This window comes from Harmonia axyridis, chromosome 1, assembly GCF_914767665.1.
Source record: "Harmonia axyridis chromosome 1, icHarAxyr1.1, whole genome shotgun sequence".
In the NCBI taxonomy this organism is placed as follows: Eukaryota; Metazoa; Arthropoda; class Insecta; order Coleoptera; family Coccinellidae; genus Harmonia; species Harmonia axyridis.
Window position 1 is genome coordinate 60,827,090 of NC_059501.1, and position 17,041 is coordinate 60,844,130.

General features: G+C 33.2%; 1 protein-coding gene across 1 annotated transcript; it reads right to left on the reverse strand.

The window, feature by feature from the left end:
* Positions 1-7,120: 7,120 nt before the first annotated feature.
* On the reverse strand, positions 7,121-11,823 carry LOC123688746 (protein seele). Its single transcript, XM_045627391.1, has 3 exons — positions 11,663-11,823; positions 10,979-11,304; positions 7,121-7,302 (listed from the first exon to the last, which is right to left on the reverse strand). The coding sequence occupies exons 1-3, from the start codon at positions 11,748-11,750 to the stop codon at positions 7,180-7,182; spliced, it is 537 nt and encodes a 178-aa protein (XP_045483347.1). The 5' UTR covers positions 11,751-11,823; the 3' UTR covers positions 7,121-7,179.
* Between the last annotated feature and the right edge of the window lie 5,218 nt (positions 11,824-17,041).

Here is a 17,041-nt window from a genome sequence, read left to right on the forward strand (position 1 = left end):
TCACTGAGGAAATTTTGGGCTTTCCTAAAATATGTGTTGTGTGTCGTCCACTGGCTCTTAGACTATTAGGTGAGGCGCGCACATGTGATTTTCTGCCGCGAGATTGTTTGGTCGCGAAAAATGAAACACATGTCTAACTGACTCCATTAGTGAACGCAGAACGCCTATGAAAAAAGTGTGAAAAAACAAATCAAAATTTTTTTTTTGTTTTCTTGTTTATTATTTTTTTTCTGTAAGGGTTGAGTAGAGCAGAATATGCATGAGCATAACTGGACTCCGCCTTTTTTCACAATAAATCAAATTAGCTAATAACTAAAATAAGATAAGATAAGAATTATTGTAACTTTTTTGTGAAAATAAAGACATTATTATTATTATATGACTGCACGCATATACGACTCATAGATCTATAATATAATATTATTCTATGTCTGCGATACGACCTAATAATCGCCGCGATTAAACATGTGCAACCATCAGGGCCAGTTGCACCATTTACCTTAACATTGATTAAAATTTAAACATTGATTAATTTCTGATTTCTCTTGAGAAATCATAGAGTAATCAACGTTTAAATTTTTAATCAATGTTTAGGCAAATGGTGCAACTGGCCCTCAGTCTCATTTTTTAAGAGACCCGGTTGTTGCGTATTGAAATGAGCCAAACGGACAGGCTCAAGGGGGCCTCCAGCCCAACACACGTAAACAAAGCGTGTGCTGGACGACGGGATGACTCCTGTAATGTCAACAGTACAAGCAGGTATTTCTTAATATTTTAGACTGTACTAGCTAGGACAAGCATTGAAGAAAGCTAATGACCAAACAAAAGACTAAATGCATAGCTTTCATCTTGAGGTAGCGTTTGCACATTTGGAATATTTAATCGATTTTTATTGAGTCTATGGGCGGAATTAAAATTTTTGTAGACCTTATAATCACTGCTTGTACCATATGCCCCCACATGAAACAATAACCGCACCCAAAAGAATTGTTGAGAAAAATTGTCATAGTTAAAAAACTCAGTACCGGTCTTATCAAGTTTCTGTCATCTTATGTGTTTGCTGTCAACACGGTTCCAATATGATGCGGAGAATCATTTTTGCCATAAAACTGTGTGGTAATAGTTAACCAGTTTTCTTCGGATATATCTGGCATGTACAGGAGGTTGCACAGTGGCGTCGCCAGCTCTCAAAATCAGGGGTGGCCGGATTTTTTTGGGAGACCAAAGTAAGTAATTATATTTCTGCTAATCTTCTAATCACTTTAGCCTTAGTATGTCAAATTTAAGGGAGGGGGCAGCAGAATTTCAGGAGTGGCCCGGCCCCCCCTGCACCTCACTCAGACCTAGCATCGCCACTGAGGTTGCAGCATATCCAAAATTGCTAACATGCGTCTTTCCCTTGATTGCAGTATGTAGTTCCTAACAGTTATTCGAAGTGTGAAGAATTGGAGCTATTATCATTGGCAAGACATCTGAAAATAACTTAATCAATTAGTAATAATTATGTCTCTTCGCATTTCATATTCCTCATATTGTTTCATATTACAAGAAAAGAAAACCGCGAAGAAGATAACATCTTACGAAAGCTCATTAAAAAAAATCCTACAACAAAAACAAAGCGAAGAAATTGATGAGGACAAATAGTTTCCTATAATGCTTGTTCCCATGTTACAAAAACTGAACGATAATCAAAAACATTATGCGAAGAAAGAGATCCTAAATGTTATGATGTATACCAAGAATTACAATCCTGCGCATCGTAGTAACATGGGCCACGCTATAGTGGTATTGCTTATTCCCTCCTTTAGGTGTCTTGATATTTTATTTTTAGTACTTTTCATTCAAAGGATTCCATCGAAACGCCAATAGCCAATTCGTATCTTTTGCCATTAATCATTATATCCTTCACAACATCAATATCTCTTTTTGTTTTTTTTTAGAAAGATGGATTTTAGTAAATCATATATTCAGTTTCCCAAACTTTTGTAGTACAAAAACAAGGAAAAATTTCACATATTCCATAAATATATGTAAATTTATTTCTTGAAAAAACCCAGGGCAAGAAAATATAAGATGTAGTACAAAGAAAACCATTATTATTGCATGAAGAACAAGGCTTCAATTACCATAGTTATTACAGTTGTGCTTTAGGTGTACAGGGTGGGCAAATTTCGATGTTTTAGCACTACAACTTTTGAACCAGAGGAGATAGACAAAATCTGATACCCCCTTCTCGATCTCTTTTTCTGAGAAACTAAAAAGGGTAGTTTTCGTTTTTGGCCACCTTCTTTTGTTTTCGAGTTATAAGCGAAAATTGGAAAAATGGCGAAATCGAAAAACAGTTATATCTCCGCTAATACTGATGATAGAGCTCTGAAATTGAAACATTATACAGGCACTTTTTTACGTAGAATCCAGTGGCGTGCTCGTATTTTCAAAAGGGTTTTTAATTACAAAGCTATGACCCAAAGTTATGTTTTTTTAAATGGGAACACTAGATTTTTGTGCCATTTTCTGAAAGCTTAATTTTTCCTGATTTCAAAAATATATAACATCGTATGATTCGGATCAATATAAATAATAGAAAATGGCCAAAAACCTCTTTTCACCTGAGAGTCTCAATATTTCTATGGTATCAACTGTTGATGAACACAGAAAAATTGAGCTTTCTATAACAAGAGCAGTGTCCTTCCGTCAATCTGATTATTTCTATGCTTTTCACTTATTTCTACAAAATTCGAATCTAGATATGTTTTATAAATTTTGTATGTAAAAATTGATTTGGAAATAACGGAGAAACCACAATATCGAATTTTTCAATCGAAAGAGTTGTATTGAGATGCGTGTATCAGGAGTACCAATCCATTTTAAACAGCATATGAAACAATGCATATCTGATTGAACTCAACATTTTAATTACGAAGGGACAAACAAGAAATAATATTTAACCTAATAATGACAACAATTGCACAATGCACAGTCGACACCTCTTCTCGATATTTCAATAGATGAATATTTGAAACTGTGTTCAAGCTACCTAGGAAACTTTTTCCAAGTTCGTTTATCTTTTCGAAACTATTTGTATAAAATAAATATAGATTCGAATTTTGTAGAAATAAGTGAAAAGCATAGAAATAATCAGATTGACGGAAGGACACTGATCTTGTTATAGGAAGGCTCATCAACAGTTGAAACCATAGAAATATTGAGACTCTTAAGTAAAAAAAGATTTTTGACCATTTTCTGTTATTTATTTTGAAACGAATCATACGATGTTATATATTTTTGAAATCAGGAAAAAATAAGCTTTCAGAAAATGGCACAAAAATCTAGTGTTCCCATTTAAAAAAACATAACTTTGGGTCATAGCTTCGTAATTAAAAACCTTTTTGAAAATACGAGTACGCCACTGGATTCTACGTAAAAAAGTGCCTGTATAATATTTTAATTTCAGAGCTCTATCATCAGTATTAGCGGAGATATAACTGTTTTTCGATTTCGCCATTTTTCCAATTTTCGCTTATAACTCGAAAACAAAAGAAGGTGGCCAAAAACGAAAACTACCCTTTTTAGTTTCTCAGAAAAAGAGATCGAGAAGTGGGTATCAGATTTTGTCTATCTCCTCTGGTTCAAAAGTTGTAGTGCTAAAACATCGAAATTTGCCCACCCTGTACAGCTCTTGGTAGATAATTCCCTGCCAATCTCACTAAACACACAGCAAAACCTTCCTGGCTGTTTCCGAAGGCTCACAGCGCTTCGACCACGACCGTTTTTGCTTGACGTTGTCATAAATGATCCACTTTTCATCACCAGGTACCAAGCGTTTCAAAAATAGGGCGATTTTGTTGTGATTCTCCAGTGATTCGCAGTGGAAATTCGGTCCATGCGGTTGTTTGGTTAGCTCATGTGATATCCATAGATCTAGCATCTTCTTGAGATCAGCCTTATGCAAATAGTGTTCCGTACGGTTTATTGTGGACTCTTAAGCTCTTGAGCAATCGAAACAGGACTCGACAATATCCATGCTTTTATCGATATTTTCGACAATTGGCCAGTGGCCTTCAGCGCGTGGTGCATCTTTGACATCGAAATTACCGGAACGGAATCGACGAAACCAAAATTGCACGTGATTGGCTATTACAGTATAAGGACAAAAACAGTATTTACATTTTCAGCCGCCTGACTGGTATTTTTGTCTTTATCTAAGAAAAACTATAAAATAAAGCTTATTGTTTTTTTGCTAGTGTCCATCGTTGTGGCGCGCTCAAACTTAACTGAGTCAACTCATCACAAAACTGTCAGAATGTTTTTGTAGTGCGAAATCTCATCCATATAGTGAAACCCGATCGGACTTGTACAGGGTGGGCAAATAAGCGAGGTAAGCGGCTATATCTCAGGAACCACTCATCGTAGAGACTTGTGGTAAAAAATTTTACCACTAAAGTAAACAAAAGAAAACACTGGAAATTGTTTTGAAGTTCATACCTCCACCGCTAGGGGGCGTAATAGCTATCGTCGAGTAGAAAAATGCATTTTACTCGAAAAATTTTCATATTAAGTTGGAAAAAAAATATCATCACTGTAAACCTTGGAAAATTCTCTATCTGTTTGAATTGTCACTTTCGATTTTGCGACATCAAATAAGGGTGGGGGAAAGATAGAAATCTGACTGATTGAAATGTCTGTAACTTCAGTTTGGCTCAACATTTTTGAGCAAATTAGATCTTATTTGAGAGACAACATCTTGTTGATTAAGGAAAAAATATACTCATGATGAATTTGATTCAGCTGCTTCCGATAGGGAGGGCTAAGTCAGAAGTTCATTGTTTTGTTCATTTTTCTCTGAAATTTCAAATGTAATGATAGGATTTTCTTAACAGAAACAAAAATTTCATTGAATTTGCATGAAAAAACCTGAAGGTCGCAAAGCGATAATTTCAGGCGTTCTGAAGTTATGGCCGAAAGAAGATATTCTTCAACTGATGCACTGCGAAAAACCAAATTGAGTCTTCAAGTTCTAACAGAAACAGAAATCCCATCAAATTTGTATGAAAAAACCAAAAGGTCGCAAAGCGATAGCTTCAGGCGTTCTGGAGTTATGGCCGAAAGAAGACACAATTTAGTTTTTCAGTGCATCAGTTGAAGAATATCTTTTTTCGTCCATAACTACAGAACCCCTGAAGCTATCGCTTTGCGACCTTTTGGTTTTTTCATACAAATTTGATGGGATTTCTGTTTCTGTTAGAACTTGAAGACTCAATTTGGTTTTTCGCAGTGCATCAGTTGAAGAATATCTTCTTTCGGCCATAACTTCAGAACGCCTGAAATTATCGCTTTGCGACCTTCAGGTTTTTTCATGCAAATTCAATGAAATTTTTGTTTCTGTTAAGAAAATCCTATCATTTTATTTGAAATTTCAGAGAAAAATGAACAAAACAATGAACTTCTAACTTAGCGCTCCCTATCGGAAGCAGCTGAATCAAATTCATCATGAGTATATTTTTTCCTTAATCAACAAGATGTTGTTTCTCAAATAAGATCTAATTTGCTCAAAAATGTTGAGCCAAACTGAAGTTACAGACATTTCAATCAGTCAGATTTCTATCTTTCCCCCACCCTTATTTGATGTCGCAAAATCGAAAGTGACAATTCAAACAGATAGAGAATTTTCCAAGGTTTACAGTGATGATATTTTTTTTCCAACTTAATATGAAACTTTTTCGAGTAAAATGCATTTTTCTACTCGACGATAGCTATTACGCCCCCTAGCGGTGGAGGTATGAACTTCAAAACAATTTCCAGTGTTTTCTTTTGTACACTTTAGTGATAAAATTTTTTACCGCAAGTCTCTACGATAAGTGGATCCTGAGATATAGCCGCTTACCTCGCTTATTTGCCCACCCTGTATGTATAACGCAAAATACAGATAACTAAAGCCATATATTGGACAAATAATGAATTCCTTTTTACTACACCTTTTAAATTAAGACATATCATCAAATATTAAAAATTTAATAACAAATTCTAGTCTCGTATTTTTTTGACTATCGTATCTTTCAACATCAAGACTGCTGCAAATGGTTCTATGTATATGCATTAATGCCAATACATTCAACCTGTCTTCAACCATTCTAGTTCATCAATCTTTCACCCTTGTGAGTGCCCACGCATATTTTTCGATTTTTCAGGATACATTTTTATATTTATAAGGTCCGCGAGGGGGCCCTGGTCAGTCATTTCAAATTCTTCGTCTCAACTAAATACTGAACACTTAATTTCTGTAGATAAGCAGCATGCAGAAAAAACCTCCAAGGCATGTAGGATTCCTGAAATGAACTCAAACACTGCTGTCTGAGTTGATCTACCTCTGACATAACCGTGTTGTGTGGTAGAAAGGATCTTTTCTTTTACGAGGTATTCTATTAGTTGAGTGCAGATTGTTAGTTCAAGTATCTTGGAAAATGTTGTTAGAAGGCTGATAGGTGTGTAACTTTGAGGTTCGTTTGGTTCACCCTTCTTGAATATTGGTTTGATTAGTGTTTCTTTAATAAAATCTGGAAAAATACCATATTTTATAGACATATTTATTAGATAAGTTAGAGGGGACACTATTTGCTCTGCACAGTATTTTACCAGTTTAATTGGGATATCATCACCTCCGTAGCTGTTTTTATTCTACAACATGGAGATTATTTTCTTGGTCTCTTCTTCAGTCACCGGTAGTTGTTTGAATGTAGAATTTACTCCTGTTATTTTATGGTTGCTTTGTGAATATTGGGTTCTTTCAGTTCTGTCCTTCGCCACATGTGAGTAAAAGGTATTGAATAGATTCGCTATTTTTGTTGGATATCCTGGTATTTCAGTGTCGGGAGTTGTGATTCCCTTAATTTTCTTGACTGTTTTCCAAAGGGTTTTGCTCATGTTATCTGATTCCAGGATTTCCTGTTTGTAGTTAGGTAGCTACGCCCTTGCTGTTATGTCATATCAGTTCATTACACTTTTATTTGAAATCTCAAAAATCTTCATGTTGACAAAAAGAAACCTCATGTATACCAGAATTTGTCTATAAGTAAATGAGGTAGTTCATAGGTTTTCAGGATATAGGTGAAAAAAAAACAGATTTCTTAACGAAATATAAATAGTATTATTATAAAAAGTATCACAATTATTTAAGAAATTTTATAAATCTTCCTTAACATATCTTCTTCCACATAATCCTATTTGTGAACATATCAATCCATCTTTATTATCTCTGAAGTATTCTATAACAGCATCTTCATTTTCTTCCATTATGGAGGAACACTAGAAGTGGAAATAGATTGATAAATGTTTGATATGTAAATCTATAGTTGTTCAAAATGATAATCATTTCAGCCTGTAGTTCATGTATTGAAATTAAACCCAGTAGATTATATTGCATTAAGCATTAAGAAACAAACTTTATTCACAAAGAGATCGAAAGCTGCAGATTTCAACTCAAATCTGAATAAATTTTCCAGCACAGAATATTCAATTAATTTGTGATAAAACTAAATATATTCAATCGAATTTTAAAAGATTTTACAGAAAGCCCAGTTTAAAAACATTTTTTACAGACTCTTAAACCGCTGTTTATTAAAAACAGTTCAACAAGATTGGAGTAGTATCAATTAACCGATATTACATAGCAGCTGCTATGGAGACCACGGGCGTAGCCAGGTTTCAGTTTCGGGGGTTTCAAGATTCAGATTATCGAATGCGGCTGCGCGAAGGTTGGTCGACATGTTGCATGCCAGTTCGCCTCTTTCAATTTAAAAAATGGGGCATTTGAACCCCTTAAACCCCCTTCCTGGCTACCTACTCCCATGAGGGGGACATTCAACACTGCACATAACTGGAATAGGTTTCTGATTGGTCATGACCACTGATAACTTCATATCAGTGAAGTGTTTGCTACATTGTTGTTACATATATACTCCAACACCTGATTGTACTATAGAATGTTGATTGTTCCCTTTGAATAATTCTACCTTATATTGAGGGTTTATGATAAGGGCTAAACCAATCTTCAGAGTATTGTACACATGAAAGTAATGAAAAAAAACAAACAAATTTTATCAGATTTTCATTTGTTTTCGAGTCATAATCATAAATGCACCATGTTATTGTACATTGTGTTGAATTAAGGGATCTCAAATATTAATTTTTACCTTTGAATCTTCCTCATAAGTAGGCTTCGGACAAATATGCATAAAAAAGCAAAATATGCATCCAAAATATTGAAAAATATTCATTAAAAAATCGTTAATTAGATTTAATTAAAACATTCAAGAGCGACAGGTGTAAAAATTTCATGAAATAATAAAGTATTTTAGGAAAGCTGCCGTTTGGATATGTCAAAATACAGTTTTAAATTAAATTAAATTATGAAAATTTGTTTTCAGAAGTATTTTAGGAAACTTGGAATTTATATATATTATTTTTTGAAGTTTCAGAAGTTTATACTTCTGAAGGCAGACCGGTTCCTTCGATCTGGCAGACATTAAAATCTTTCTCCCCCGCGAGAAGAAAAATACAGTTTGGTCCAGATTTTAGTTCAATAACTTTATTGGTGTCGGATAGAACAACTCTTTTCATGAAAAAAATTCATATAAACACTGACACACATCCTAAGAAGCTCCGTTTTAGATACAGGATGTTGAAGTAAAAAAAGCTTGGAAAACAAACAAAAAATCTGACATTTGTCAGACACTTAAACATTAAAAAATTTTTGTAAATATTTTTTATTGTTTGGGTATCTGACAAATGTTTTTTTGTATGTTCAATTGAATGTCATCTGAGAGCAATAAACTATGGCAATTTTTGTACTTTCATTATCACTAATGGAAAAATTTGAAAAATTAATTTTTGTAGATTTTCGCGTATAGTGTTTGCTTTGTACTCGATTATCTCGAAAATGGTATCGGGGTTTTCAGCATAATTTGACCACCCTTTAACTTTGTTACTAAAAGTGCTACAGAAAAATGTTTTCTACAAGATTTACGAAATCGACTAGTATTTTTTAAAATGATTTCACAAAACGAAATATATACAGAGTGGAAAACATATTGATTGCAACTTCATTTTTTCAATTGGAACACCCTTTATATTTTTCTAGCTCGTTTTCCCCTAATTTCGAATATATAACATATGTTTTGAGTTATCGCAGCCTACCACTTGAAAACTGATTACTGAGTATGCCAGATGGTTCTTTAATTTAAAACTCTCTGGTACTCAGAATAAAAGAGAAAGACCAAAAAATATGTTATATATTCGAAGTCAGGGGAAAAAGAGCTAGTCAAATATAGAAAAATATACATGGTGTTCCATTTGAAAAAATGAAGTTGCAATCAATATGTTGCCCACTCTGTATATATTTCGTTTTGTGAAATCATTTCAAAAAACACTAGTCGATTTGGTGAAATTTTTGTAGAAAACATTTTTTTGTACCTCTTTTAGTAACAAACTTAAAATTATGGTGAAAAACCCGGTACATTCTATGAAGAAATTTAAGAGAAATTTTAGTGAAGCTCTATTGATTTCAGAAATGAAATGATTTTCTCGAAAAGAATACAGTGATGTTGATTTTCAATAGAAAAAGGAATGTCGCACCCCTAAGTCTACGCCACTGGATAATGTTTTCTGCAACCACTTCAGAACCGCGATAATCTTTTCCGTTTCTTTTTTGAATAGATATTGTGTAAATTTGACATATCCGAACGGCAGCTTTCCTAAAATACTTTTTTAGTTAATAAAATTTTCACACCTGTCGCTCATGATTGTAGCTGAGGCCACCGCAACCGCGCTTAGCTAACCCCCACATCATGTTTGGTAGGTACAATAGACTCACTGAGCAAATTTTGGGCTTTCTTAAAATATGTGTGGTCTACCATCCACTGGCTCTTAGACTATGTATTATCAAATGTAGCTAATGTCAGCAGTTGGGATACATAATTTCTCGGAAAACTCCATTCCATAAGATTTGAGTAGGTAATGGGTCATTAAAGCTGTTTGGGATGTGCCAAATATATTTTTGAATTACGGTTGTATTAGATTTGTTCATATTTAAAAACAAATTTTATCTTTGAAATATGCGGATAAAATAAAAAATATTGAAATACGCACTTTAAAACTCAAAAATGTTTCAAATAGGCATTAGAATATGCAGTTATGCAAATGCATATTCATCCAAGGGCTACCCATAAGCAATAATCTAGTGCTGTGAGGATCGGAAATCTTGAAAGGTAACTAAAAGGACCCACTCATAAGAAGCAAAATATGTTATGTAAGAATTCCAATTTGATATTGAAGGGATTAGGGAACATTCTTTTTGTGTAATCCATTTCATAAAAAATTAATAAGTTGCCTTCTATCAAGTGATTTTCCTTTTTTCAAGAGCTGGTCTTTGCATATTCTTCTGTACCCAGAATGTCTTCTACCCCTTTTAAATTTTATTGAGTAGTTCTTTCGAATGTTATGTTGATTGTGAAGAACTTCTAAGTCTTGCTAGGCTTTTTAAAAACTTTTTATTTGGATGTTCCTGATGTGAAATAGAAACCATTCATGACATCCTTCAACACTAGCTGTAGCATTCCTTCACAGAAACCATAATTGCATATTCTAAATTTAAATTTGCGAGTGGCATTTTGCAACACTTTATAATAATATAAACTCAAAAATAAAAGTTATATCATCATTATCAACACAATGACACAACATCAGAACAATATAAAGTTGTTATTATTAGAACGCTATTACCACCAATTATGAATTTTCGTATATATACTTTTTTATTAATAATAAAAATGCTATAAACTGAAAACTAATAAAATCGGTTGATATTTGGATTTTTTTTCATATGTGCAATACACTTTTGAAGTTTGATGGTTTTTCCCAACTCATCCTTATTCCTTGATAGAAAGCATAGAAAATAGGCAATTTACATAACAAAAAAACTTACATAGTATTGAAGACTTTTGTTGAGATCATCATCTTGAATAATATCAACTTCTGACATTTTGGAGTTCATAGCTCCAGAAGAGTCTAAAAGATTCAAGAGTGTTAAAGTTCCATTACTTTTCCAAGTTGCTCTCACATAGTTCTCCATTTTATCGCATATCTGATCAATCATTTCAGATAATAGAACTTCGGATTGGGCAGCAGATATCACTTTGGAAGATCTGTAATTTCCGTCAGCATCCAAATGATATCCACCCACGTCGACTTTTTTGGATGGATCTATAGAGTTGATAGCTTGTTTCATCTCATTAATGCTTTGTTCACATACTGAAATCAAATATATGAAATATATTTTATTATAGTGATTCAACAATTGGAATTAATATTATCAGAAATTTCAGATAACAAGTTTTGATGCTTATTGTATGAATTTCACAGGTTTTCAATAATAATTAAATAATTCAATAATAATTAAAAGGTTTGAAAAACCTCCCATAAAAGCCAATAATTTTTGGATATTTTCTCGTAAGATGTGGACTATCTTATGATTTTTACATTAGATGCTAGAAAAATATTTGATAGAAATTTGCCCCAAGCTTTCATTTCTTTTTAATTTTTTCTTTAGGTACTTTTTTTGAGTTCGACAATATTATATTATTTTATTGTTGAAATTTGTTTGGCTTACCCAAGCATTTCAACTCTTCAGGTTCAATTTTTGAAAATGCATAATTCACATATACGACTATCAGGAAAAATAATAAGTACGTTCTCATTCTTAACGTACAAACTACAAAATATTCAATATCAACCTGTTGCAAACCTAAGTTCAAATTTTGAAATGGTTAAAATCTGACAGGTTTGACGTTGAAATTTTACAGCTTACGTCAAATAGACGTGTTATGTTGTCATTGGCGTTTATTCGTATTGATAGATGGCGCGATTGTTTTGTTTGGTGGAAAAAGTTTTCTATTATTATCTTGATGATCGATCACATGTTGGCATTCAATAGTCAAGCCATTACAATGATTTTAATCAAAAGCAAAAAGTTTTGCGTGTACTGATGGGTTTTGCATATTCGCTAAAATATTCCAAAAGGAGATAAGATAGTTATTATTCGTCCAAATCATACTCTAGTTTACAGCGTCATCTACTGGCATAGCTCATATCAATCAGTTTCATTTATTTTTTGGCTAGTTTTCTACGAAATAGCATTTCAGTGACATCAAGAATGAATTATATTTTATTGAATTATAAATGATAATAAACTACATGATGACATCACCAATATTGAGAGCAGATAATCTATTTTTTATGCAATATGGCATGAATTCTGCCAACTTCGAAGCGCTAAGTCAAAGTTTGATCCGGCTGGCGTCATCTATCGATGGTGCTCATCACTAGTCAATAAATGATAACACAGCAGTTCTCTTCTTCTCGAACCATAGTTAAAATATAAAATATTATAGAATGACATCGTCTGAATGCTACTTAATATGATAGAATAGTCTACCGTTAACTTATTGATCACTATGTTGAAGTTTGTAAAATTAAGGAGTGATAATATAATAGTTATTTATCATTATAAAATGAAAACTTGTCTTGTATGTGATTAGAAAGTAAAAACGACCTAGCGCAATCTGAAATGAAAAGTCTCAAGAATGAACTTTTTTCGGTTTGAATGCTAGTGAAGCTCAACTGTAAAGGAAACTGCAAAAAGTTGATAACGTTCATAGAAGTAGTTTTCTGTATATTATATAGCTAGTCGAAAATTCATAAGAAATAAAGTCTCAAATCATTTACCATAATATCATTGTACAAGTATTATTCAATTATAACATGACAGACCCAGTAGAGTGCATTTTAATGAATAATCTCTGTACTCTATCGGGTAGTTCACAAAATTCCCGATAGAGATTGCTCAAGTTCCTACTTATACGATTTCTGTAAATCTCGAAATATATCTAGATGGCGCTGACGTCTATAAAATAGCGAATGATGATACAGTCCCAAGAAACTAAAATAGTTATTTTCCTAAGGAGTGCGGAAAGTAGTACTTTCCCGCACGAAACTGCCGTTGACTGAACGACGCGAAGAGAAGTTCGGTCAAGCTGTTGAGTTTTCTCGCACTGTGTGGAAAAGTGACTATTTGTGACTTAAAATGCGTGTGGAAAAAAAGTTGAAAGCGCACGCTTGTAGAAAAATATCATTTGCGGCCTGGGACTCGAACTCTAATTCTCATAATCGTACTTTAGTAAATAATAAATCAGTTACAGATGTCAAACTGAAATATGATATAAATATAGAAATATTCTATAAATATCTATTTTGACCTTAGACTATATATCAGTCCATCTAAGATTTTAACAAATTTGAATGTTTCGTCTCAACCTGATGAATTTGAAAGAAATTTCCAGATAATTTTTGTTTTTAAACGTGGGTTTAGTGGATCGAATAACTGTTTTAACACTTTTATAATATAAGTTTTATTCTTAAACAGAACAGGAGAACAACGGCTTCCAAGTTTTTTTATTTATTCAACTTATGACGTACTACTCATAGACAAGACAAGACTATATGCGGCTGCGCAATACATGTCATTGATACAATCATAGAATATGATCAGTGTTACCACTAGGATAAATTAACTTGCCATTGTTCCCTAAACATAATAACAACACTCCCCCTCAATGGTAAGTTACCCAAAAAAAATTTCTTAAAATACATTGCAGTTGATTGTAAAATTATTGAATGAACTTAGAGACAGCGGTTTCGTGAACAAATCTGCGAGTTGCAGTTTGGTTGGAATATACTTTAGTGAAACTGTTTTATCATTTATTTTGTCTCGAATGAAATGATAACGAATATCAATATGTTTGAGTCTCTTGTGGAACTCTGGGTTCCTACACACTTTGATAGCCGATTGATTATCTTCATAAATCATGACATTTAAACTATCACAAATTTTTAAATCACTAATTAAACTCTTAAGCCAACAAGCTTCACTTATGGCTAAGCTTAAAGCTATATATTCCGCTTCTGTTGAAGACAGAGCTACGGATGATTGTTTTCTAGAGCACCAACTGACTGTGCACCCAAAAACTTTAAATACATAACCAGACGTAGATTTCCTGTCTGTTCTATCCCCAGCCCAATCTGCATCAGCATATCCTTCAATTTCATTCTGAAAATCAGTTTTTCTAAAAACTAAACTTAAATTTTGTGTTTTTTGAACATATCTTAAAACTCGTTTAATCGATTGCCAAAGTTGTGAACTTGCAGTTGATTGATATCTACTTAGGATACTTATGCTTATACATAGATCTGGGCGAGAGCATAACATGGCATACATTATAGAACCTATTGCTGCTCTACATCTTTCTTCAATTTCTATACTTTCAGAATTTTTGCGTTTAAGATCATCATGTCTAAAATTTGGTTCCATAGGGGTATTACAAGGTTTACAGTTTTCCATTTTAAAAATTTTCAACATTTTCTTTAGATATAAAGTTTGGTTGATTATGATTTCATTTTTCAATACATTTTGTGTGATGTGCATACCCAAAAAATAACTGATACCTCCTAAGTCTTTCATTTTAAAGTGTTGATTCAAAGTAACTTTTAGATCATCAACCTCTTTTTCATCTGATCCGGCAATTAATAGATCATCAACATAGATCAATACAAAAATCTTTGAACAGCCTGAAATTTTGTAGTAAATACAGTATTCATTTTGAGATCTTACAAAGTTCAATGTCATCATTAAATCATTAAATTTTTTATACCAATTTTTTGGTGAGGATCGTAATCCATATAAGGACTTCCTTAGCTTTGCAAATTTTCCTGTGTCAGTATTAAAACCTTTAGGTAATAAAATATATACATCATCATCTATTTCTCCATTTAAAAAAGCACTACATACATCAAGTTGATGTATCCTGAAATTTAAATTATTGCATATAGCTAAGAAAATTCTTACAGAAGTTAATTTCGCTACTGGACTATAAATATCGCCGTTTAATGGAATTGTCTGTTGAAAACCTTTTGCAACAAGTCTTGCTTTGAATTTCGTGACACTACCGAACTCGTCTTTCTTCCTCTTATACACCCATTTGCACTCTATGACAGGCCTTTTAACATCACTATCACACACTACTTCAAACGATTCATTTTCTTGCAACGATTTTACTTCCTCCTCCATTGCCTTCCTCCATTGCTCAGCCTCAACGCTTTTCATAGCATCTTCATAGCATGTTGGTTCGTCATCTTCTGTAACTGTCAACAACAAACTATCCAAATCCATTTCAAAATCTTCAAACCTTGGGTTTCCTCTTAAGTTTCTTCTCAGGTTATATCTTCCATTCACTATTTCTTCACTGATTTCTGGATCCAACTCTTCTTCATCGGTAATTGTCTCTTCATCGTGTACAATATTATCAATTTGGGTATCTTCTAACTCCAAGTCTTGATTTTCTTCAATATTACAGAATTCAGTTATTTTACCTTTTGTTTCTTGAACTTTTTCTGGTAGGAATATTACATCCCTCTGTATGACAACCTTGTTTTTATCAGGTAAATACACTCTAAATCCCTTTGTGTCTTCTCCATAACCAAGGAAGTATCCTTGTTCATTTTTTGTGTCCCACTTCAATCTATTTTCCTTAGGTACTAGTACTGAAACTCTACTTCCAAAAATATTAAAATTTTCCATCTTATATTCCTTTTGATTCCATAATTCAAAAGGAGTTTTAAACTGAACAATGCTTGGACCAGAGCGATTCAGAACATATGTAGCGGTATTTATTGCTTCTGCCCAAAACATTTTTGTCAAATTTTTATTGCTATGTAACATTGTCCTGGCTGCTTCAACCAATGTTCGGTTTTCTCGTTCCGCCCTTCCATTTTGTTGGGGAGTATATACCACTGTGCGTTGGTGGCATATACCTCTGCTTTGCAGACATTCCGTTACCTGTTTGTTCACAAATTCTAAACCATTGTCTGTCCTCAAAACTTTCATCTTTGCACCAGTTTGCCTTTCTGCCATAGATATATAATTTTCAATTGCTTTTGCTACTTCAGATTTCTGCTTTAGGAAATAAACATGTCTATATGAGGTGTAGTCATCTTTAAATAATAAAAAATATCGAGCTCCTCCTAACGAAGGTGTTTCCATAGGACCACACACATCTGCATGAACTAGCTCTAAAGGTACAGTAGCTCGTGATTCACTATGTTGAAATTTTAATTTATGTTGTTTGCCCGATAAACAGTATTCACAAATAAATTCATTGTTTATATACTCAACATTCATTTTTTTAAGGAAATCTTTGATGTACTTAATATTTTGATGTGCTAATCTGTGATGCCAAGTCTCTAAATTTTCTATATTTTTAACTGTCATACATTCAGAAATATTATTAGTTAATTCATTTTCTATTTTGTTTTCATACATTTCCTTCTTGAACTGCATTTTATATAATTTATTCTGTCTTAGTGCCTGGGCTCTAATATTTCCATATTTATCAAAAAACTTACATGATGAATTATCAGATGACATGAAATATCCCTTATCAAGAGCACATCCAGCCGAGAATAAATTAAATTTTAGGTCAGGTATATACAAAACATTCGATAATGACGTTTCAATGAATTTTCTTCCATTATAGGACCACATTTTAATATTTCCATATCCTCTTACCTCCAATGTTTGCCCATTTCCAACTTGCACCATCCTAGGGGTTCGATCCTCGAACATTTTCTCGAACAAGCTTCTATCCCATGTCATATGTTCAGTGGCTCCCGAGTCAAGGTACCAATCACCTGATTTTACACCATCTGAATATACCATAAAAGCGTTGTGTTCCACTTCTTCTTTGACAGGATTCTTATTCGACGGTTCTTCCTTTTTCTTCTTGATCCAACAAGTCTGAACTAGATGTCCTTGTTTTCGGCAGTAACTGCAAAATTTATTTGTTTTATCAGCCTTATCATTCTTAGAGTTCTTAGTTCGAAAGTAACAGTTCTTTGCTATGTGACCAGCTTTTGCACAGATGTAGCATTTTTTGGT